This window comes from Hyperoodon ampullatus (assembly GCF_949752795.1).
Source record: "Hyperoodon ampullatus genome assembly, chromosome: 1".
Lineage (NCBI taxonomy): Eukaryota > Metazoa > Chordata > Mammalia > Artiodactyla > Ziphiidae > Hyperoodon > Hyperoodon ampullatus.
The window spans coordinates 51,461,045-51,485,084 of NC_136914.1; the positions used below are offsets into that span (position 1 = coordinate 51,461,045).

Genomic DNA, 24,040 nt, shown 5'->3' on the forward strand with positions numbered 1-24,040 from the left:
TAATTTAATTATCACTAAAGACTCTCATTTTAGGATCTAACAGTAGTGATGAAAGCAGTAAAATAATAAGCAAATAATCACTCTGATGGCAACATTGAAAGGTAGATACAGGTATACCAGAAAAGCCATTAATAGTATCTATATTGGATGTCAAAGCTAAGTAAACTTTTAAAAAGTTGTTCGAAGTAGTATTTTCAAAATCTAGTTGCAATCTTAATCTTTCACAAAATATAAATCCAACTAAGAGTAATTAATTATTTGTTTATGAATGAGTGTTTTCTTGTATTAGCACAGCAGAGAAAAATTTAGCTTAAATTGATTTCATTTTTAATTATTCACTTTAATTTCTAGGAAAAAAGGAAAAATGAAAATTCAGCTGCCAGTATTTGAAACCTTCAGAAGTAGAAATAAATTTTGTGAAATTGAAACTTTCTGTAATGCATAGCACAGAACTGTGTATAAGTAATTTGATTTAATGTTTTGGTTGATCTCTTAAATGCAGGTCTGATTTGTTATTGGGGAAGCCAGACTACTATTCCAGGGATTATAATTTTGAGTTTTGTCATTCTGTAGGTATAATTTTGAGTTTTGTCATTCACTTAGGTAAAATCTCTTATAGATTCCAAATTACTTTGTTGTATTGAAAAATTTTAATATATAAATTGTAAAAAATCATCTTTTTCCTTTTTCTCTTAGTATTCTCTCTGAACCTTGTTCTTTATACCACCTCCTCCCTGGGTGTTCTAGACTACCTTTCCACTGAATCTCTGAATTTTTTTTTCCTCGCTAATCAAACTTATTCTCAGTGGCTACCTACCTCTTCTCCAAGCAAGCTAGCATATCAAGTTTATCATCCAAACCATTTCACTATGTTAGTATCCTCTTCAAGTACCTTTTCATGTCTCCCCAGTCTCTGTAATCCTTTGAAATCCAATCTTAGTTTGTTATTCAAAGCCCAATCTAGTGCCTTTAGAACTCATCTCCCATTGAGTCCCTAATGTGGAGTCTTCTCCTTGTTTGGTCTTTTATCATTGTCTCTCATAGCACCTTTGTTCTCATCTTGGGAATGCCCATGTCCTTCTTCATTCTTCCAAAATTACTCATTCTTTGGGTACAGTGTAAATCTCCCCTTCTACAGAAACTCTTCCCATTCCATTTGAGCTCACATTGAGATATCTGATCTCTTAAAGGTTTTAGAAATTCTACAATTCATTATAATCTTTATCATTTATTTTGACAAATATATATTGTTATTACCTTAACATCTAACATGCATGTGTCTCATCTTTCCCAATAGACTTAGCTCCTTAAGAAAGGCACTTATCTTTTTGTATTCATTCCATCATTTATTTTCTTAACACCTACCATGTACAACTGTAATTGTTGGCATATTACATTGTACAGATTCCAACTGTTGCATTTTGTACAAAATGTAATAATCAGGGATCCACACACAAAGTCAGGTAACTGTATGAGTTGTCCCATATAAATAGTTTAAATACTGTAGAAGTGTTGGTGAGATATCAAGGAAAGGTGCAAATGTCATTTAAGCTATTCATTAAAAGATAGGGATAGTTCAAAAGGATGCAGATGAGAAGGAAGAAATAAAGGCAATAGAGGAAATGTACTAAATATAAACAGATGTTTATTCATCTGTTTATATGTGTTGTGTCAGTAATAGTGTGGATTAGAGAAAGTAGAGAGCCTCTTGGAGGCTGGTCTAAAGATTTTGAACTTAGTGAACTGTGTTACAGTGAATAATATAATCATTGCTCAAGCTTTAGGAAAGTGTATGTTATTTCTTTTGCACTACCTAGTATAGTGCTATGCATTCAGTTTTTATCTCAAAGAAAGAACAAAATTGTTATTTCTACTTTTAATGCTTAAAATTGAAACAGGATACTCAGTTCTAATGAATTAGCTAGAAAAAAGATGAGGTTTTTCTTTTCTTTCACACATATCTTGCATTATTTCATACTGACTTTATTGTTTTTTTAAATTCAGAATGGTTTAGAATTTTAGGTCAGGTTATTCTGTATTTTTTTTTGGAGGGTAGGATGAAAATGAACAATGTAGATTTATCTAACTTATTAGAACCGAAGCCTGTCTCTTTTTCATTTAAAGTGCGAATAATACCCACTTTAAGTCTTTATTTTGTGGCACTAATGTTAATGGAATGTTAGTTAAGACAGACTAGATTTACTGAACCCTGATAGAGTCTGTTTTCAGTCTGACACTGATATCTATTTTTTAGGGTCATGTGAAGGTGGTGCGCTACTTAGTCAAAGAAGTCAATCAGTTTCCATCAGATTCTGAATGTATGAGATACATAGCAACGATCACTGATAAGGTAATATACTGATTAAATTCATCCCCATTATATGAGCTTGGGATCCCATTTGGCTTTTCATATATATATATATTCCACACTAAGATTAAAAAAAGTCTTAGTTTGAGCAATAATGTGTGGTACATAGCACTTTTCATTTATCTAGGATTTGGGAATGAAGTATGATATTTAAGAAACTCTTCAGATGATTTACTTACCTCATGAAGTAATAAAACATTTTCTGTTTTAGAATTACTTTATCTTTTTAAATAGTACTTAAGCTAATTTAATTTTAATGTAAATACTAAACAATCTAAAGCAAATTATTGTTACTATTCATTAGTGCTGTAATCTATCCAGACAGATATCTCTTCTGAGAGGAACAAGTCAGTGGATTTTTTTTATACCTAAACAAAAATTAACACAGTACTTTTAATTATGGTCAAGAAAACTCTTAACATGTTCAACATCATATAAAAGTTGGAGTAACTGTCAGTTTAAGAATGAATTTGCTAGGATTTTTGCAGGGAAAGTAGGGAAAATAAAATAAATCCCTTTAGAATTCTAATTGAGATCAAAATATTTGAATAAAATCCTAAGACATGCCTCTGAAAATCTAAAAATGTCTTTCATTTTCTCAGCAGTTATCACATGATAGTGAACAGCTTTTTCCCATAAGTTTTATTTAACATAGCTAATCCACTGTCTTGCCTGCCTCTAGATTCATTTATGACAATTAATGTTCCTGGATACCCCTTATGGAAGGGGGGCAGAGATTAAAAATAAAGCTTTTGTCTTAATAGGGAAATATCCCTTTCCTGTCAAAAAGTGTATGTTCTAAAAATGAAATCACTGACATAAGTCTATAAATACATGCTTTTTATGAATGATTCTAGCACAAGAAGTTATAGCAACAAAGCTTAAATATTTGAGAACAGTTCTTGCCAAATAAGTATTTTAAATTGTTTTAAACCCATTTTCTTTTGTTGACATTGACCTTTTCCTTTAGCCTGTTAACTAGCTGACAGATTATTGCAGCTCTATTTGCAGTATGATTTCTCATATTTAAATTACAGGAGTAAATAATTTTAGTACCAGTCAAATGGATATTATTTTGAAGAACAATAGAGGCTCTTTGCTTATGTATTTTTAAAAATATACCATTTAAATTATGTTTTTATTTGCACTCTTTTTTTGCCCTACTACTGATCTTTATTGCTTATGTTCATTCCAATACCTTAATTAATATTTTCACGTTTTTAGGAATCTCTCTAAATGTTAATTTTTTGAGTCTGGAAACATCTTCATTTTTCATTTTAGGAGATGCTGAAGAAGTGCCACCTTTGTATGGAGTCGATAGTACAAGCCAAAGATAGACAGGCTGCTGAGGCAAACAAAAATGCCAGCATTTTATTAGAGGAGTTAGACTTGGAAAAGGTAACGGTAACCTTTACATATGAAAAATACCTACTTTTTTCCTTTCAGCTTCTCTTCCTCCTAATTTGTAATCTTTGGTTTTTTGTTTTGGTTTGGTTTTGCTTTAAATTATGTACGTGCTTTTTCTCTCCAAGTTTGGCTCAAATAGTGGAGAGGATTATGAGTATTTTAAACATCATTATATCGTTAAAATAGTTTTCTTTATAATCGAACTAACAAAATGTTATTGTAGGAATTGCATTGATCTGCAAGTCAGGGAACCTAGCCTCTAACGCTCAATTATCTCAACTAATGTTCTCTTAATCCCCATCCAACTCTGTACTTCATTGATCCTAGACCTTGTAATTTGTTGCCAACGGATTTATCAGAAGTACCAAATACACTACAAAGGCATACACTACCAAGCCATGACCAACTAGTGAAATACGACCAGCTGATGGAATGTTTAATGCGTACCTTTTTATTTTATTTTTATAAAATTGTACAATTTAAATGCATGAACTTTATTATATATCTATTATTTTTTAACATCTTTATTAGAGTATAATTGCTTTACAATAGTGTGTTTATATGCTTTACAATAGTGTGTTATATAATAGTGTGTTTATAACAAAGTGAATCAGCTATACATATACATATATCCCCATATCTCCTCCCTCTTGCGTCTCCCTCCCACCCTCCCTATCCCACCCACCCCTCTAGGTGGTCACAAAGCAATGGAGCTGATCTCCCTGTGCTATGCGGCTGCTTCCCACTAGCTAGCTATTTTACATTTGTTAGTATATATAAGTCCATGCCACTCTCCCACTTTGTCCCAGCTTACCTTTTCCCCTCCCTGGGTCCTCAAGTCCATTCTCTACGTCTGCGTCTTTATTCCTTTCCTGCCCCTTAATGCGTACCTTTTTAAATGGATGATTTCTCTTGTATTTTTCTCTTTCAGGCACACTACAGTATCATTCCCATTTATTCCCATGGGGAGTAAAACACTCCAAACAATGTACAGTTCGGGCAGTCCCATAGCTGCTTCTTTACTCTCTGTTCCTATCAATAACTGTAGTCTAGAATGTAATAGTAGGAAAAGAATTGGTTGGTATTGAATATTATGGAATATATATTCCGCCATATTTCATCTTTTTAAAAAAGGTTAAAAATGCTATGAAATTTAACATATACTTTTTAGATTTTAAGGATATGCAGTGATAGTAGGGGCTGGGGAACCCCCCCCATGCAGTTGAAAAGCAATGTGTAACTTTACACTTGGGCCCTCCATATCTGCAGTTTCAAGTCCATGGATTTCAACCAACCACAGATTATGTAGTACTGTAATACTTATTCATTTTAAAGAATCCGCATAAAGTGGGCCTGCACAGTGTTGTTCACAGGTCAATTGTATATATAACATTTTTCATTTGAGTCAGGTCCATTCTTTTTAATTAGACTTACTGACTTTGTTAAGCTATATATTTCATCTCACATAAAGAAAGTATGAATTATTTTAAACATTTTGTTCTAAAGTCAATGTGAAAATACACTATTATTTTCTGAAAAATATATTTAAAATCAGAGTTCTTTTTTTTTTTTTTGTGGTATGTGGGCCTCTCACTGTTGTGGCCTCTCCTGTTGTGGAGCACAGGCTCCGGACGTGCAGGCTCAGTGGCCATGGCTCACGGGCCCAGCCACTCCACGGCACGTGGGATCTTCCTGGACCGGGGCACGAACCCGTGTTGCCTGCATCGGCAGGCGGACTCTCAACCACTGCGCCACCAGGGAAGCCCCAGAGGTTCTTCATTTTAAAAACTTTCTAGTTTAGATTCTGATCAAATGAAAATTAGCTTTTTTGGCCTCTTTGAAGTTTTAATTGAATATGAACACATTGAGAACAGATATGGTTATAATTATTGTAACTATTACTTTACCTATTTTTAATATTCAGTTTCATCAAATATTTATTTAATGTTCACTAAATACCAGGCAATATAATAGGGCCAAGTTGTATGACAGAATATGTATCATTTGAGTCTTCTCTGTAAGAAATATTATTACCCTCATATTACAGATGGAGAAACTGAATCTATGGGAAGTTAAGTAACTTGCCGAAGCTAGACTAAAATTTAAATCCACCTTTTTTATTCTAAATTCCCTGCTTTCCTCTCCTCCCTTAATTGAAGTCAACCTACCTTTTAGTGCTTTCTCCTTATAATATTATAATATCCTGTTTTTGCATACTCTCTCATTTTTAGATGTTAGAATCGCTAAGTAAGTTATTTCATAATATTGTATCTTTTTGCTTTTTTATGAATCTTAGAAGGCATCCTTTCTATAGCTGAGACATAGATATCTGTTTTTAAATAAAATCTTTAATTGTTTCATACCTTTGTTTATACGTTACATGAAATACATTTAGAGATTTACTGCATGCCTGTGGATCACAAAGTCAAGAAGCAGCTTTTAGGAATGTCCTATTGTGCATGTCTATTCTCAATCAACTTCAATGATTTATTTTCTTTTTTCTTTATTACAATAATGTGTTCAGTTTAAACTGTGAACTATGCAAAGATAACTAAAAGAAAAGCATACGCCATCATTGTAAGGTAACTAAAGTTCAAAACCTGGTATGGTAATTAACTAAAAGTCCTCACTTCTGACCTTTAAAACCTTTTAAGACCTTACATGTTCTGCCCACTCACACCACTTCTTACACCTGTCTGATGTTACTTTACTACTTTCTCTTGGTCACTTTGCTCTTTCCATAATGACCATCCTTTTTGCTCTTGCTGTGCCTTCTGCCTTGAATGTCACTTCACTTGCCTCATATTTTAGTCTCCCTTTCACATTCTTCCTACTCTTCTTCCCTTCTTTATTTTCATGTTCTAATATTCTAAATACTGTATTTTACTTAGTTATCTTGTTTGTCTCTCTCTACCACTAGATTGTATGAACTACAAAATGGTGCTTAGCATGTTAGTAAACATTTATTGAACAAATAAATATCCATGTATATGAAAACTGTACTTTTTAAAAATTAGAATCATGTGAACATATTACTCTAATACTTGCTTTTCCCTCTCTCAATAAGTGAAGAATATTGTCAACTGATAGTGATTTATAACTGCATAGTATATTCCATGGTAGGTTTGTTTCCAGTTTTGTCACTACAAATAATGTTGCAATAAACATCATTATACATGTTTCTTTATATTTTGGTGCTTTTATTTTTATGGATTAAGTTTCTTCACTTGGGTCAGTATATTTTAAATTTGATACTTTCAGAATATTTTCCTACTATCATCAGCAGTACGTAAGTGTTTTTTTTCCTTGAATTCTTGCCAGTCTTTCTTAACCTAGATGTTCATGCTTTCAGACCCTCAGATTTAAAGCAATTCAAAAGGAATTTCTTTCAATGTCATTGCATATTTTCCCAGTTTTGTTTGTTTGTTTGTTTGTTTTTTGCAGTACGCGGGCCTCTCACTGTTGTGGCCTCTCCCGTTGCAGAGCACAGGCTCCGGACGCGCAGGCTCAGTGGCCATAGCTCATGGGTCCAGCTGCTCCACGGCATGTGGGATCCTCCCAGACCAGAGCACGAACCCGTGTCCCCTGCATCAGCAGGCAGACTCTCAACCACTGTGCCACCAGGGAAGCCCTATTTTCCAGTATTAATTATTAATCAAAAATTAATTAGATGCAAATTCTTCTGCATGCACTGATACTTTATAAACAGTTTTGAATGGGGATGGTACATAGATAGAATTCTAGACTGTGGACGAGACTGTTCTTTCCTGAACTCCAGCCCCTTTCTATTTCTATTTGAAAAATTATCAGATTGAGATGTGTTAGGCTTTGGTTCACTATTTTTTATGTATGATTTACATCTGGAAAAATACACCGTTTTGCCTTTTGAGGCTCAGTACGTTCTGGCTCCACCATTTCTGATTTAGAAATATCATTGGAGTGGTCTTGTCTGGTTTAACTTGGATGTTCTGCATGGGTAACTTACTGCTTGTGTAAAAATGCTCCTTTGGGGGCTTCCCTGGTGGCGCAGTGGTTGAGAGTCCGCCTGCCGATGCAGGGGACACGGGTTCGTGCCCTGGTCTGGGAAGATCCCACATGCCGCAGAGCAGCTAGGCCCGTGGGCCATGGCCACTGAGCCTGCGCGTCTGGAGCCTGTGCTCCACAACAGGAGAGGCCACAACAGTGAGAGGCCCGCGTAACGCAAAAAGAAAAAAAAAAAATGCTCCTTTGATCAACCTTTCTAATTTGAAAATGTTGGTTAATAGGTTTGTAAAACTTGCTGCTGAGAATACTGCTCATTATATTTATGAGATTCCCTTATCCTTATGCAGCAAACACTATGTGGAAGAGTCCATGCTCTAGAGCAGTTCATCTGGTCTAACTGTGGAATACTCTGGCAGTTAATTGCTTGTTCTCTTAGGACATTAACAACTAGGTTATGTTTGGGGCTGTTAGATTCCATAGTGGGTATTATTGGTCTGCATTTTTAATGTTTTACCCCTCTACTTTATCACTTATTGTTTTTTCTCTTTGTAAACTTTCATAATCTTTTAGGGAGCTATGTACGGTATATTTTTAAAATATTCCTAATAGATGTTTTCAGTTGGGTTTTTTGCCACCACTGAAGCTATTAATATGCCCACCTCACAATCTCAGTTTCATACATTTCATTCTCTGATTATCACCTCTTGTCTTTTCAGCTTTACTCCCTCTAGAATTCTACCTCCAGCAATCCTAAAAACATTCTGTCTACCAATAAATTGTAGGATCCATTTATCGTACCACCCTTCACTGGCCTTACTCTTTTCTTTCTCCTTATTCTTAACTGAAACCTAGTAATTAAAGGTGTCTAAGGAAAAAAAGCATTCAACCTTGATGACTAATTTTACTTTAAATGTGTGACAGTGAACCCTTTAATGCTGCCCAGTAGTCATAGTATATATTTCCCTAGTTTAATTTATTCTCCCACTCTTCTAGACCATTATTTCTTTCTCCTTTATCCTGTGACTTCTGGTACATCCTCTTCTTCAACCTCAGTTGATGACCTTGCATGCTACTTCAGTAAGAAAACTGAAGCACCAGAAGAAGACTGCCAGAGACTTCCCCTACCCCATCTTCCCAACCCACCAAGCCCTGTACCCATATATTTCCTACCAATTACTAGATAAACTTGTTGTAACCAATCCCTCCATTTGTGAACTACATCATATTTTCTGTCTGCCATCCCTTACTCAAAAACATTGTTGTGTCAGTTTTCTTTTCTTCTATATCATTTTCCCCCCTCTCCTGGATCATCCTCATCATCATATAAGCTTCTTTGTCCAATCTTAAAAAAAACTTTTGATTTTTCCAACACGCACCTCCCTGCCCCCCCTCCCCCATTTTCAGCTACAAGTCCATTTCTGCTCCCATTTGCAGCAAAACTTGTCTATTTTGGGTATTCCAATTCTTTTTTGTCTTGAATCTACTCCTACCAGGCTCTCACTCCTACAGCTCCACCAAAGCTATGCCTTTACGGTCTTTGGGGACTCTCACTAGCTAAATCCAGTGATTACTTCTCTATCCTTATCTTACTAAGCCTAATAACACCTGACGTACTCTATTTATTTGGCCTCCATTACACTACACACTCTTGGTTTTTCTCTTACCTTTCTGAATGTTCCTTCTGTATCTCTAGTTCCTCCTCTTCTCTCCTCTTAGTTGGCAAGTCATTTAGCTTATTACATGATCTTCTTTATCCACTGGTCATCTCATCCTGCTTCTTACCTTTAAATATATACTAGCTGATCCCAAATTTATATCTTTAGCCCAGACCTCTTCCCTACATTCCAGTCTCTTATATCTAGCTAGCTACTCAGCATGTCCTTTTGGATACCTAATTAGACATCTCATACTTATGTTCAAATGTGAACTTCTGATCTTTGCCCACTCCAAACCCACAACTCTGTCTTGTAATTGCTCAGCTAAAGATATTGATATCATGCTTGATTTCTCTCTGTCCTCCATTGTGTTGGAAAATCTAGTTACCTTTGCCTTAGAACTATATCTAGGATCCTAGTCACTATTTATCACTTCTCACCCTGATTCAAGTCATTAATATCATCTTTTACCTGTATTTCCACAGTAGTCATTTAACTGGTCTCCCTGATTCCATCATTGCTCTGCAGTCTGTTCTCTATTTAACACTTAGAGTGATCCTCTATATCAGTTAAATCAAATCACTCTTTTGCTCAAAACCCTACAGTGCCATTTCGCTCAGAGTAAAAGATTAAAAGTCTTTAAAATGCCCCGTGGGACCTTAGGTGATGAAGTCTCCCGATATGCTCTCTGAAAGTCATTTTCTATTATTCTCAACCAGACTGACCTACTTAAACATTCCAGGCCTACTTGAACATACAGCTTATATACTGACTGTTCTCTTTGCCTGCTATACTTCAAATCTTTTAAGTGTTTACTTCAACTTCACCTTCATGTTCCCCTATATGTCCCCATATACACACTTCTCTTCCTCTGCTCCAGTATTCCTGTTTTACATTGTACTTAACACATTTTTTAAAAACTATATAATGTATTATGTTTGCTATCTGTGTGCCTCCCCCAGCAACTAAATGTAAGCTTCATGAGGGCAGGGATATTTTGTCTGCTGCTTAGTCCTAAGAGACTAGAACCATGCTTAGTACATAGTTATCAAAAAATTTTCGCTGGATCCTGCCCTTCCCTTCCCCTGTACTCCTTGATCTCTTTTTCTGTTATTGATACCACTACTGATTATTCAGAAATAATTGAAATCTTGATGTCGTTTTCAGATTCTCAATTATCTTTGCTCCGCATTCTCTATATCCATCAAATAAGTTAGTGTAGTAAATTAACTTAATCCAGTATCTGGCACATATTAACCCCCTAAATATTAATGGTATCAGTATCATCATCATCACCTTTAATTGAGCTTTGGCAGTCTCTTTATGTCTTCTGTTCCATCCTCTCCTAAATTATCACTTCTCACCTGAAGTATTGCAGTAGGCTTCTTAACAGTCTGTCTATAAATAAATACCTTTGCCTCTGTCATCTTTTGCCTTCAGTTTAATCCTTCTTTATTCCAATGTAACTTTTCCAGTTCCCATAGTTTCTGATACACAGATAAGATTGCCTTTACTCCTTACTCGAAATCTTTCAGTCTTCATTGTCTGCATGGGAAATTTCAAACATTTGGCTCTTCCTGTCTTCTCTAGGCTCATCACTCACTATGGTTTTCTACTCCTCACATATCTCATTCACATAACTGTATCCAAATATGCACATGGGGGACTTCCCTGGCGGTCCAGTGGTTAAGACTCCGCGCTTCCAGTGCAGGGGGTGTGGGTTCTATCTCTGGTCAGGGAGCTAAGATCCCACGTGGCTCGAGGTGCGGCCAAAAAAAGAAGAAAACAGATTTGCACATGGTATTTCTTTAGTCTGGACTGCCTTCCCCTAAATCCTTAAATTCTCATCTTAAAAAGCTTAACTCTCAAACATCAATTTGTTTCCTGATTCTATAATTAGAAATCACCAGTTAGGGAATTCCCTGGCAGTCCAGTGATTAGGACTCAGTGTTTTCACTACTGCTGGGGCCTGGGTTGGGGAACTAAGATCCTGCAGCCAAAAGAAAAAATCAGTTGGACTAGTGCCCTTTCTTTCCTTTTCCACAATGAGGTTATTTATTCTGCAATTTGACTCTTTTTCTTAAAAACCTCTACCCTCCCCCACATATGCTCACAAACATGTAGCAGTTCCCCAGTAAGTGAAATGAGGTCTAGGGCATGTGCCTTGTGAGAAAATATAGAATGTAGGCTGAATTTCTAACCCTGTTTACCTGCACCTCCAGACTTACTCGAGCCTCACGGTTTAAATACTCTGTTTTCATCTTTTCTCCTTCAGATCTTGTATCAGTTATTACCACCTCTCCCATACTTTAGTGCCTGCTGTTTCATTAACTCCTACCCTCTTTCTCCAACTTCATGAAGTTAACTATCCTAATGAAACCTTACCTCAAATTTAGTATTTTGTTTCCTTATCTAAATATTTTAAGGGAATAATCTATGTCTTGTTGACCCTACTTTTCTTTTTTTTTTTTTTTTTTTTTACTTTTCTTTGTAATTCTCCATCCAGGACCATTTGCTTACTTCTCCACTAATTCAGTGAACTAACTATGGCAGAGGTCACCAATGGCATCTTATTGCCAAATCCAGAATAAGATTAGACATCTCATACTTGTGTCCTTACTGATACTTTGTGATACTTACCAATGTTGATTTGCCTTCCTTTATGAAACTCTTCTCCCATTGAAGCTGCTTTCTCCTGATTGTCTTCTTCTGCCTGATATATGTCTTTCTAAAAGTCTCATTTGGTCTTCCTTTTTTTTTTTTTTTTTTTTGTGGTACGTGGGCCTCTCACTGTTGTGGCCTCTCCCGTTGCGGAGCACAGGCTCCGGACACGCAGTCTCAGTGGCCATGGCTCACGGGCCCAGCCGCTCCGCGGCATGTGGGATCTTCCCGGACCGGAGCTCGAACCTGTGTCCCCTGCATCGGCAGGAGGACTCTCAACCACTGCGCCACCAGGGAAGCCCTAGTTTTTCTATTTTTAAAAGTTATTCCCCCCCCCCCTTGAATACCAATCACAATTACTTCTTACCACTGGACACATTTTAAAAATCAAGCAAAATTAATAATTCATCTGGCCGAGCCAAAAGTCTTAAACCTCACTTGTTATTTTTATCCCCCCAAAGCTATTTCCTGTACCTTTCTCAAGGCTTTTTTTCCATACAGATGTGATATAGATGAAATATCAGTTTTATTATTCCTGATTCTAAATTGGAGAGGCTTAGTATCTATCTGTAGCCACAGTTGCTTTGAAAATGTTTCTCTGGCACACCCTTCACCCCCCTTTCTACTCCTCTTCCCTTTACACTTAGCTATTTATTTCGTGAAAGTCAGCAAAACAGATCAACCCCAGGCCTCCCTCACTGGAGCTCAGGCAAAGATGTTGAAAGTATACTGTTCCTGAGGACAGGCAGCTTAGCTACATTAAAGCAAGGCTGAATGAGCTGAGTCATACACGCTCAGTTCCTTCTTTCAAGCTCACCAATCAGATAGTACTCCTTCCTTGTAGTGAACTAGGGTGTGAAGGTCACCAATTACTGTTTTCTTCTCAGTCCTTTGGAAAGGTCAAAAGCTCCTCCTTTACTGGTCTTCAGAGGAAACTTGGGTACTTCTGGAAGACCAGCAAAAATTTCTGGGGGGTAGGTACTATGCAGACAATTTTTATATCTCCAGTTTCCATTTGTGTTCTTTCCTGAAATCCATCTGCTTGAGAAAGTTATCTGGTGTTCTATAGATTCTCCTTAATTATTTACCTTTTCAGAAACAAAAGTCATATCTCTTACCCAAGTGAATGTAATTATGGTGCATTGCCCCAGGGTGTGAAAACTTCCAAGGTGGGCAAAACCTTTTAGGCACCCAACAAGGATTATTTCAAAAGGGAGGAGGAGTGTCTAGCAAAAGCTAGAGACTTAAAAAGTCAGACTTTTTCTCAAAAAAAGTAAGTCTGATTTGGCTTATAAGTTTGTCTTTAAGGGCTGCTTTCAGTAGTTAAGATATTGTGACATTTTCCATAAACTGAGTATCATTGTTTTGACACATATTTAAAATACACATAAAATATATAGAAAGCTAGATTATATCAAGGAATGTGTACTTTGAAAATGTCATTTAGAGAACACGCAAACAAAAGAGTTTGTAGATGATTTTACCATTTTATGAGCCAAAGAGGAGAATTTAATAGTTAAAGTAGCTTATTAAGAGATGTTATTGGACTTTAAAACTTATTCCTAGTTTTTTTGACTGTGAAAGTAATATGTATCCAGTTTAACAAATAGAAACAGTGTACAGTTATATAAAGTAAAATTGAAAGTCACCATCTTTCTGGTACTTCTTGTCCAAACCCATGCTCTAGAGGTAATCACTAGTAAGCCTTTGATTTGTATCCTCGATAGATTCACATAAAGCACCGCCACCCCATAAATGAGATCATTGGTTTGCACTTTGCCTTTTTTTCCCTAGCAGATGTAAATTGTGAGCATTTTCCCAGGTGTACATTTATAACTCTTAATGGCTGCTTAGTATTCTGTGAATGTATACTGTTGTTAACTTCTCCCCACCCCATGGATTTACCTAGCTCCCATTTACTACTATTGTAATCAACTTTGCAATGGAAAGTATTGAGCCTATATTTTTCAACTAGAGGTAGTCATTTTATAGAATATATTCTTAGGATAAGCACTTTGTAATTTTCACAGGAGGCTTTCAAATTACCTTTCTAAAAATGTTAATGTTTATACTGACAGCAGTGTAGGGAAGAATTCATTTTCCCAAACTTTTGCTAGCTGATATCTTTTTTAATTTTCCCAAATTAATGAAGAAAACATGGTAGCTTGTTATTTTAATTTATATTTCCATAGTGATTATGAAGTTATGTATATCTTTATCATTCATCCATTTTGAAATTAGGTTGTCTTTTATCATTAATTTGATCTTGACATTTAAAAATATTATTTTCTCTTTACAGTGATTTGAGTATGATCTTGATCAAACAATGAATTGAACTAAGATGACTTTGAATTGTATGGTATCCCAGTACCCTTAATGATAAAATGACATTATGTGGGCTTCCCTAGTGGCGCAGTGGTTGAGAGTCCACCTGTCGATGCAGGGGACATGGGTTTGTGCCCTGGTCTGGGAAGATCCCACGTGCCGTGGAGCGGCTGGGCCCGTGAGCCATGCCTGCTGAGCCTGCGCGTCCGGACCCTGTGCTCCACAACAGGAGAGGCCACAGCAGTGAGAGGCCCGCGTACCACAAAAAAAAAACAAAAAAAAACTGACATTATGTGACAACTTTTTTCCAAGGTAAATTCCAGTGTTATAATTCTGTTTTATTGATTCTTTAACAGTTAAGGGAAGAAAGCCGGAGGCTGGCTTTGGCTGCAAAAAGAGAAAAGAGAAAGGAGAAGAGAAGAAAGAAAAAAGAAGAACAAAGAAGAAAACTAGAAGAAATTGAAGCCAAAAATAAAGAAAACTTTGAACTCCAAGCTGCTCAAGAAAAAGAAAAGCATAAAGTTGAAGGTATTTTCTCTAAAACATCTAATTTGTTTCATGTAATACATTCTACTCAAAATTATATTTCCTTAAATATCAGTAATTTCAGGTGAAAAAAGATCTCTACGTTATTAAGGCCTAAAGTATTTATATGCTATTTTCACTTATTGACTTCTTCCCAGCTTTTTATTATAAAGAATTTCAAACCTACACACAAGTTGAAAGAATAATGAAACAAACACATGAAATACCCTTCACCTAATTTAAAAATAAACATTTTACTATATTTGCTTTATCTTTTTCTCTAAATATACATACATAGTTTTTTCCTAAGCCGTCTGAAAGTAAATTGCAGACATCTGACATTGCACCTATAAAATATCAGCACACATCCAAGGAATGACATTTGCTTACATAATTGCAACACCATTTATAATACCTTAAAAAATTAACAGTAATTCCATAATTTCATCTACAGTCAAGACCATATTCAGATTTTTCTTAAATGAGGGAATTATTTTTAACTAGGTTCTAACTAAAAAATTATTTGAGATGAGGATATTGTTGGAAAGAACCATTGTCATTAAACCACCAAATATTTATGCTGTGTGTGTGTGTTAATTTCCCCCTCCTCCAGCCTTTTATTTTGAAAAATTTCAAACTACAGAAAAGTTTAAGGATTAGTGTAATGAACACGTGTAAGTCACCTAGATTCATATAACATTTTGGCACATATGTTTATCTTTTTTCCTTTCTCTTTTTTTGAATAGTCTTATATATGTTGTACACATCATACGAAATTACCCCTAAATACTTGAGCAGTGTTTCCCAGAAAAAGAACATTATTTTACATAACCACAATAACATTATTACACTTAAGAAATTTAATAATTTTGTAATAATATGTAATATACGGTACATATTCATATTTCCCAAAGTGTCCCCGAAATATTTTTTGTAGCTGCCTACTATGTGTTGTTTAGAACTTAGGCACAGAGAGAATAGATCAACCATATCCATCTCATTACCAGTGAATGCTGGAATGACTGATAACTTTGTATCTAATAGTAGTAGTAAAGTAAATTCAGCGTTTATTTTTGTCGAGTGCTTAAAGCTAAATATATGCCAAGAATGCTAGAACTTGCTAATTCAGTATTGCTACTTCTACAGATGAGCCTGAAGTCTTGACAGAGCCTCCAAGTGCCACAACCACTACTACCATAGGTATATCTGCAACCTGGACCACTTTGGCAGGTTCCCATGGTAAAAGAAACAATACCATAACTACAACCAGTTCAAAGAGGAAAAACAGGAAAAATAAAATTACTCCAGAAAATGTTCAAATTATATTTGATGATCCACTACCAATCTCATACAGTCAGCCAGAGAAGGTGAATGGAGAGTCCAAGAGCAGCAGTACCAGCGAGAGTGGAGACAGTGATAACATGAGAATTTCCAGTTGCAGTGATGAAAGTAGTAACAGCAACAGCAGCCGAAAGAGTGACAATCATTCACCTGCTATGGTCACCACCACTGTGACCAGCAAGAAGCAGCCATCAGTTCTGGTTACATTTCCAAAGGAGGAGAGAAAATCTGTTTCTGGCAAAGCTTCAATAAAGTTAGTTCCGATTTTCATTTTCATGATTTATAGTATCATTATGAAACACTTTGTTGCTGAATTTTTTAGTAAAGCAGGTAGATGAACAACTGACAAAATAAGGGTTTGTCTTTGTTCTAAAGAAGGCATGATTTCATTTGAATTAAAGAATTACTGTGTAATTTCTTCATTTTGGTTGTTAAACTTAACCCATGAAAAGTATTGATTATGGTTTCTCAGGGATTATTATTGTATTTCAGTTCTGCTAAATTTGACCTCTAGATAATATCTTCTTAAAATTGGCCCTTCATATTATGCTAAGTATTAAAAAGTGAAAAATAAATTTCTCATTTATTCATCATAGTATCCTTAAAATAAAGAATAAAATCATGTAGTAGATTGCCTTTATCATTAAAAATTCTACATCTCTTCTGTATTTAATGTGTTTTTCCTCCCTGTTAAAGATTGTCAGAGACTATCAGTGAAGTGACCAGTAATTCTCTCTCCACTTGCACAAAATCTGGTCCATCTCCCCTTTCCTCTCCAAATGGGAAATTAACAGTAGCAAGTCCTAAGCGTGGACAAAAGAGGGAAGAAGGATGGAAAGAAGTTGTAAGAAGGTGACTGATTATTTCTTTGATTGTTTTTCTCATTTTTATATGTGCTCTATTTCACAATGAAGCATAGTTTACCTTACAGTTAAATTCCCCTAACTCTTCCAGAGGTTGCAAACAAACTGGTGGCCCAAGGCTGCATCTGGCCAACAGAGACAACCTATACTATATTTTAGATGGGAAAAAAAAAGTGTATGTTAACACTTTTAAAATTAAGAAATTTTACATAAAAAGTTAGATCATTGTGGTGTCTGCTTGACCCGCATAGGTATTGGTATTTGGTAGTGAGCTAATTTATTTAAGGTGATAGATTGTCTTGTTCAGCTTTGTAACCTCAGAGCCCAATATGTAGTGTCTACTACATACTTGTAAATATTTGGAGAATGAATTAAGTATTGGTTTTAAGCTATTCTTGTCTTCAAATCATAGGATACCTTTATTTCACGGGTTTTAGGACTAAAATATTTTGCTTGGAATTTTTAAATAATATGTATTAAAAAGTAAAACAACATCCCAGAAACTAAAAGGTGGTAAGATACCACAGACCTAGAAAGGATGTGATCCATTATAAATCTTTGATAACCTATTTTAAGGAACTCTCCAGAATTCCATCAAAAAATTAAACTTTTGATTGTTTTAAAACAAAATCTGTAGTGAACCAAGCTTATTACTGTTAATCTCAAGATGTACTGTACATTTTTCATCTTATTTTGGGCCAACACTTCCCCTCAACCCCCATCTCTATCTTTATCTCTTTCTCTGTCTCACACACATTCTTTTGAACTAACTGAAATCACAACATCAGAATACTCTCTGTACAAAAGTAAGAGAATTCAGTTTTCCTGCATGTATTTTATATTGTAGTATGCAAGCAAATTCTTAACTAACTTAAAATAATGATCACTGACTGATTATTATGTCCTTTAGGGAAAAAGGAATTATCAAGTAACTTAGTTATGTATACAAAAGGGCAGGGATCATACCTTACCATTTAAAAAAATAATGTATAATTTCATATTTAATCTATTCTAAATAAATAATTTACTTATTCATTGAAGCACAGTTGGCTCCTTCTTTTAATTGAGAGTTATGCTGTTTTTCTTTTAGAAGTATTCTTTAATTTAGACTTGTCAGAAATTTATATCTACCTTTCCTGAATCTGAGTGTTTAAAATTGTAATGTAATTTTGTAGGTGTTAGGTGGGTTTTGCTTTTTTGGAATTCCAGCAGGCTTTTCTCTTTCCTCACACAACTAAACACCCCTTAGCAAGTTTCCATATTTGTGGATAATCATTTTAATGCCTCTAGAAGAATGCAGGGCAACAATGAATTTTTAGTATCATCCTTTCAGTTATATATTAGGGAATAAAAACAAGAATATGAGTCAAACACCCAAAGGTTCACAAAAAGCCTTTCTTGACTCCTTGGGGTAGATTAGATGCCCTAACCAATGTGTCTTTATGATACCCTATTAGAGCACTTACAACATCGTGTTGTAGTTTTCTTATTTGGTTTCTACATAGTCAGTATATGTGGGCAGGAACCCCTGTCTGTTTTATTTGCCATTAATATTTGCATTATCACAGTGTATATCTACATGTATGTGTGTCACAGATATTAATGAAGGACGAAAGTCAAAAAAGCAAACAGTTTTTGGTAATGAGATGAGAAGCTGTGGTAAAGCTCACTCTCTCTCTCTCTCTTTCTCTTTTTTCTGTGGCTCTTAGTTGCCTTTTATCACTTAGAGTGAGAGTAGGTAGCAGAGGCTTATTCGACAATATTCTGCATTTACAGAAACATTTTAGTAATCTTATTTCAATTACAACCACTGATGCTTATGATTTATCTTAATTTATTTTTGCAACTGTTAAACAGGTCAAAGAAAGTGTCTGTTCCATCAACTGTGATATCAAGAGTGATTGGAAGAGGAGGCTGTAATATTAATGCTATTCGGGAGTTCACTGGTGCACACATAGATATTGATAAGCAGAAAGACAAGACAGGAGACCGGATAATAACTATAAGGCAAAATTTTGTCTCTTACAGTTTTTTTCTTTTGTATTTTATTGCACTAGAGCTTAATTATCAATATATATATAAGCATTTGAGTTTTCAATGGAAATTTGTATTTAATAGCATATTTTGTTAAATGGGAATTTGATTCATGTTTAAGATAACCTTTACAGTTTTTTTTTCTTATTTATATGCTCTTGTGAAGTATTTCAAAGGGCTTTAAAAGAATTTTTCTTTTGTGTGTGTATGGCAAAGGTTTGAATAATCTTTTCCTTATATAAACTTTTAATATGACATTCTTAAAAACTTCTTTTTAAGAAGGAATGGGTTTCTAACACATTGTAATCTGTAATTTTCCATCTTTCTCTTAAATTAGCATTTGAGATTGTATCCTTAGAATATGAGCTCAGTAATAGGTTTAAATCTGAAGTGGATATTTGTTTTAAATTGAATACTTGAACATGTCTGTGCCTGAATACCCTTAGAGTAAAGGTGATATTCTAAGAAATCATAAATTTGGTTGTGAGAGACAGGTGCCCTTCCCAGTAATAGAGGAACAGATAGTTTTTTAGCCTGTCTCAGAGGAAGGAGGCAATTAACCAGCTCTGTTTTGCACTTATCCCCTTCTCCTATCTTGTTTTTCCCTCCCCTGGGATAGGTGTAGTCACAACTTGCCTTATCCAGAGAAGAGGGGAAGCAGATACCCTTTATAAGTAATTTCCCCCTTAAGGTCTCCATAAGGCTTTCCTTCCAATCAAATATCTTCCTGAACATCCAAGACTGGGGTTTGACCTTATGGCCATTGTTGTAATTATCAGGATTCTTCTCTCATTTTGAGATATCTGTCCAAAAGAGTTATAATAATCACTCTACTAATAGAGAAACCACTAATAAATATAAATGGGGTCACCTTAGCTACCAGGATTTAAAATAAAATACTATTTTCTTACTCAGTGGTATTATTTTTCTTGCTTATTTGTACTGCTTTTAATATTGATCAGCTGTTTAACTTCATGGTAACAATATGGATTACATAGGATTTTTTTTTTTTTTTGAAAGTATTTTATTTTATTTATTTATTTTTTTTGGTAAGCGGGCCTCTCACTGCTGTGGCCTCTCCCGTTGCGGAGCACAGGCTCCGGATGTGCAGGCTCAGCGGCCATGGCTCACGGGACCAGCCGCTCTGTGGCATGTGGAATCTTCCCGGACCAGGGCACGAACCCGTGTCCCCTGCATCAGCAGGCGGACTCTCAACCACTGCGCCACCAGGGAAGCCCTACATAGGATTTTAAGTGCAGTGGTTTTTCTGTCTAGAATGTATTTCACAGTAGGAAGATGATTGCTTAGTCTGAGGAAACAATAATGAAATTAAAGTTTTTGTAAAAGAAGTCATTTACTTTTCCTTTGAAAAATATAGTGGTGTGTCAGGAAAGTTTATTCCTTTGTTTGCATAATACCTCAAAAATAGTCAGAAAATTGCTTCTTAACTTTTATCTGTTCTCTGTATGTGTGTACATACACGAATTAATTTAGGCTTTACATATTAAAAGGGGGAAATTGGACCTAATTTTTTTTTTTTTTGTCAACTTATAGGGGTGGCACTGAATCAACAAGACAAGCAACTCAGTTGATCAATGCTCTGATCAAGGATCCAGACAAAGAAATTGATGAACTTATTCCAAAGAATCGTTTGAAAAGCTCCTCAGCAAATTCCAAAATTGGGTCATCAGCACCTACCACCACTGCTGCTAACAGTTCCTTAATGGGAATTAAAATGACGACTGTAGCTCTGTCATCAACATCTCAAACTGCCACAGCACTCACTGTGCCTGCAATTTCTTCTGCATCTACTCACAAAACCATTAAGAACCCAGTGAATAATGTGAGGCCTGGTTTTCCAGTTTCTCTTCCATTAGCATATCCTCCTCCACAGTTTGCACATGCTTTGCTTGCTGCTCAGACTTTCCAGCAGATCCGTCCACCAAGGTTGCCCATGACGCATTTTGGAGGTACTTTTCCACCAGCTCAATCCACTTGGGGTCCTTTTCCTGTCAGGCCTTTGAGCCCTGCCAGAGCTACTAACTCGCCTAAGCCTCACATGGTGCCTCGCCATAGCAATCAGAATAGCAGTGGTTCTCAGGTGAATTCAGCAGGTTCTTTAACTTCAAGTCCAACAACTACAACCAGTTCATCAGCTTCAACGGTGCCTGGTACATCTACAAATGGCAGTCCAAGTTCACCTTCTGTTAGAAGGCAGCTTTTTGTCACAGTTGTGAAGACATCCAATGCCACCACAACAACAGTCACAACCACAGCAAGTAACAACAGCACTGCACCCACAAATGCCACATATCCTATGCCTACTGCCAAAGAACACTACCCAGTATCATCCCCATCTTCCCCATCACCACCAGCCCAGCCAGGAGGGGTTTCTAGAAACAGCCCTTTGGATTGTGGAACAGCATCTCCAAATAAAGGGGCATCTTCCTCTGAACAGGAAGCAGGTAGTCCACCAGTAGTAGAAACAACAAACAGTAGACCTCCAAACAGCAGCAGTTCTTCTGGGAGTTCATCAGTTCACTCTACTCAGCAGCAACCTCCGGGATCTGTTTCTCAGGAGCCAAGACCACCTCTTCAGCAGTCTCAGGTTCCTCCCCCGGAAGTTAGAATGACTGTTCCTCCTTTAGTAACAACAAGTTCTGCTCCAGTGGCGGTGCCTTCTACTGCCCCAGTGACTTACCCTATGCCTCAGACACAAATGGGATGCTCCCAGCCTCCGCCTAAAATGGAACCCCCTGCTATTAGACCACCCTCTCATGGCACAGCTGCCCCTCACAAGAATCCAGCTCCTGTGCAAAATTCATCTGTTGCAGTCCTCAGTGTCAATCACATTAAAAGACCTCACAGTGTTCCCTCTTCTGTCCAGCTACCTTCGACCTTAAGTACACAAAGTGCTTGTCAAAATTCAGTACATCCAGCAAATAAGCCTATTGCTCCCAATTTCAGTGCCCCCTTACCATTTGGGCCCTTTAGCACATTGTTTGAAAATAGCCCTACTTCTGCTCATGCCTTCTGGGGAGGATCTGTTGTTTCATCTCAGTCAACACCAGAATCTATGCTATCAGGAAAATCCTCATATTTGCCAAATTCAGATCCTTTACATCAGTCTGATACTTCCAAAGCTCCAGGTTTTAGACCACCATTACAGAGACCTGCTCCAAGTCCCTCAGGTAAGTTTGTATTTTCTGACATTCTGCAGCTGCTCGTTTATACAAATGATGTTGAAACTCTTAGTTATTTTCTAATATTTTTACTCTGTGACTTGGTCAGATAGACAGATTGTAGTACTAATACAAATGCTATTGTGAGTATTGACTGTGTCTAGTATGGCATTATTTTTTAAATCTTTTTAGAAGCTGTAATGGGTTTTTATCTTAAATTTACTATAAATAAATTTCTTCATCAGGTATATTTTTCTCTCTCAAAATAAAGAAAAGGGGACTTCCCTGGTAGTCCAGTGGCTAAGACTCTGCATTCCCAATGCAGGGGGCCCGGGTTCGATCCCTGGTCAGGGAAATAAATCCCACATGCCGCAACTAAGACTGGGTGCAGCCAAATAAATAAATAAATATTTTTAAAAAAATTATAAATAAAAAATAAAGTCTCTTTTTTTTTTTTTTTTTTGCGGTACGCGGGCCTCTCACTGTTGTGGCCTCTCCCGTTGCGGAGCGCAGGCTCTGGATGCGCAGGCTCAGCAGCCATGGCTCACGGGCCCAGCCTCTCCGCGGCATGTGGGATCTTCCCAGACCGGGGCACGAACCCATATCCCTTGCATCAGCAGGCGGACTCTCAACCACTGCGCCACCAGGAAAACCCCTCATATTTTAATTTAATAAGATAATGCCATCAAAAGTTTGCTTTTAGTTCAAATAAAAAATAATTACCAAAGATTTTAAAAATTTGATTTCACTTCCGACTGTCTTTTTTGTTTTAAAAATAATGAGAAAAATATAGAGCTACATAGTTCAAAAGGGTAGGCACTAACTATATGTGCTATTTAAATTTAATAAAATTAAAAATTCATCTCAGTCAAGCTGGCCATTTTTTCCCAGTTTTGTTGAGATGTAATTGATGTACATCACTGTATATGAGTTTAAGGTGTAGAGCATAATGGTTTGACTTACATACATTGTGAGATAATTGCGGCAGTAAATTTAGTTAACATTCATCATCTCCTATAGATACAATTTTTTAAAAAAAGAAAAAGGAAAAAATATTTTTCGGTGTGATGAGAGCTCTTAGGATTTAGTCTCTCTTAACAGCTTTCCTATGTATCATACAGCAGTGTTAACTACCGTTACTATGTTGCACATTACATCCCTAATACTTACTTATCTTGTAACTGGAAGTTTGTACCTTTTGACCACCTTCCTCCAATTCCCCCCCCACCCCACCTCCACCTCTAGTAACCACAAATCTGATCTCTTTTTCTGAGTTTGTTTGTTTGAGATTCCACATATAAGTGAGATCATACAGTTTTTGTCTTTCTCTGTCTGACTTATTTTACTTAGCATAATGCCCTCACGGCCCATCCATTTTGTCAGAAATGGCAGGATTTCCTCGTGTTTTTTGGTGTGTTTTTTTTATGACTAAATAATATCCCATTGTGTGTGGTATGTATACGTATATGTATATATACCACAGCTTCTTTATCCATTCATCCATGGATGGATACTTAGGTTGTTTCCATGTCTTAGCTATTGTAAGTAATGCTGTTATGAACATGGAAGTGTAGGTATCTTTTCGAGTTAGTGTTTTTGTTTCTTTTGGATATAGTTCCAGAAGTGGAATTGCTGGATCATATGGTAGTTCTATTTTTAGTTTTCTGAGTATCCCCCATATTGTTTTCCACAGTG

At 36.2% G+C, this 24,040-nt stretch overlaps 1 protein-coding gene across 5 annotated transcripts in view; it reads left to right on the plus strand.

Moving 5' to 3' along the window:
- The window catches only part of ANKRD17 (ankyrin repeat domain 17), a gene marked incomplete at its 5' end in the record, with an annotated part of 161,996 nt that overhangs the window by 118,171 nt on the left and 19,785 nt on the right, over window positions 1–24,040 (plus strand). For all 5 annotated transcript variants that reach the window (XM_079712392.1, XM_079712393.1, XM_079712395.1 and 2 more), the window contains 7 exons: window positions 2,255–2,350; window positions 3,650–3,766; window positions 14,757–14,928; window positions 16,072–16,519; window positions 16,963–17,118; window positions 18,987–19,136; window positions 20,718–22,354. In XM_079712392.1, the coding sequence (XP_079568518.1) occupies window positions 2,255–2,350; window positions 3,650–3,766; window positions 14,757–14,928; window positions 16,072–16,519; window positions 16,963–17,118; window positions 18,987–19,136; window positions 20,718–22,354 (2,776 nt within the window). The remainder of the gene's footprint in view (window positions 1–2,254; window positions 2,351–3,649; window positions 3,767–14,756; window positions 14,929–16,071; window positions 16,520–16,962; window positions 17,119–18,986; window positions 19,137–20,717; window positions 22,355–24,040) is intronic.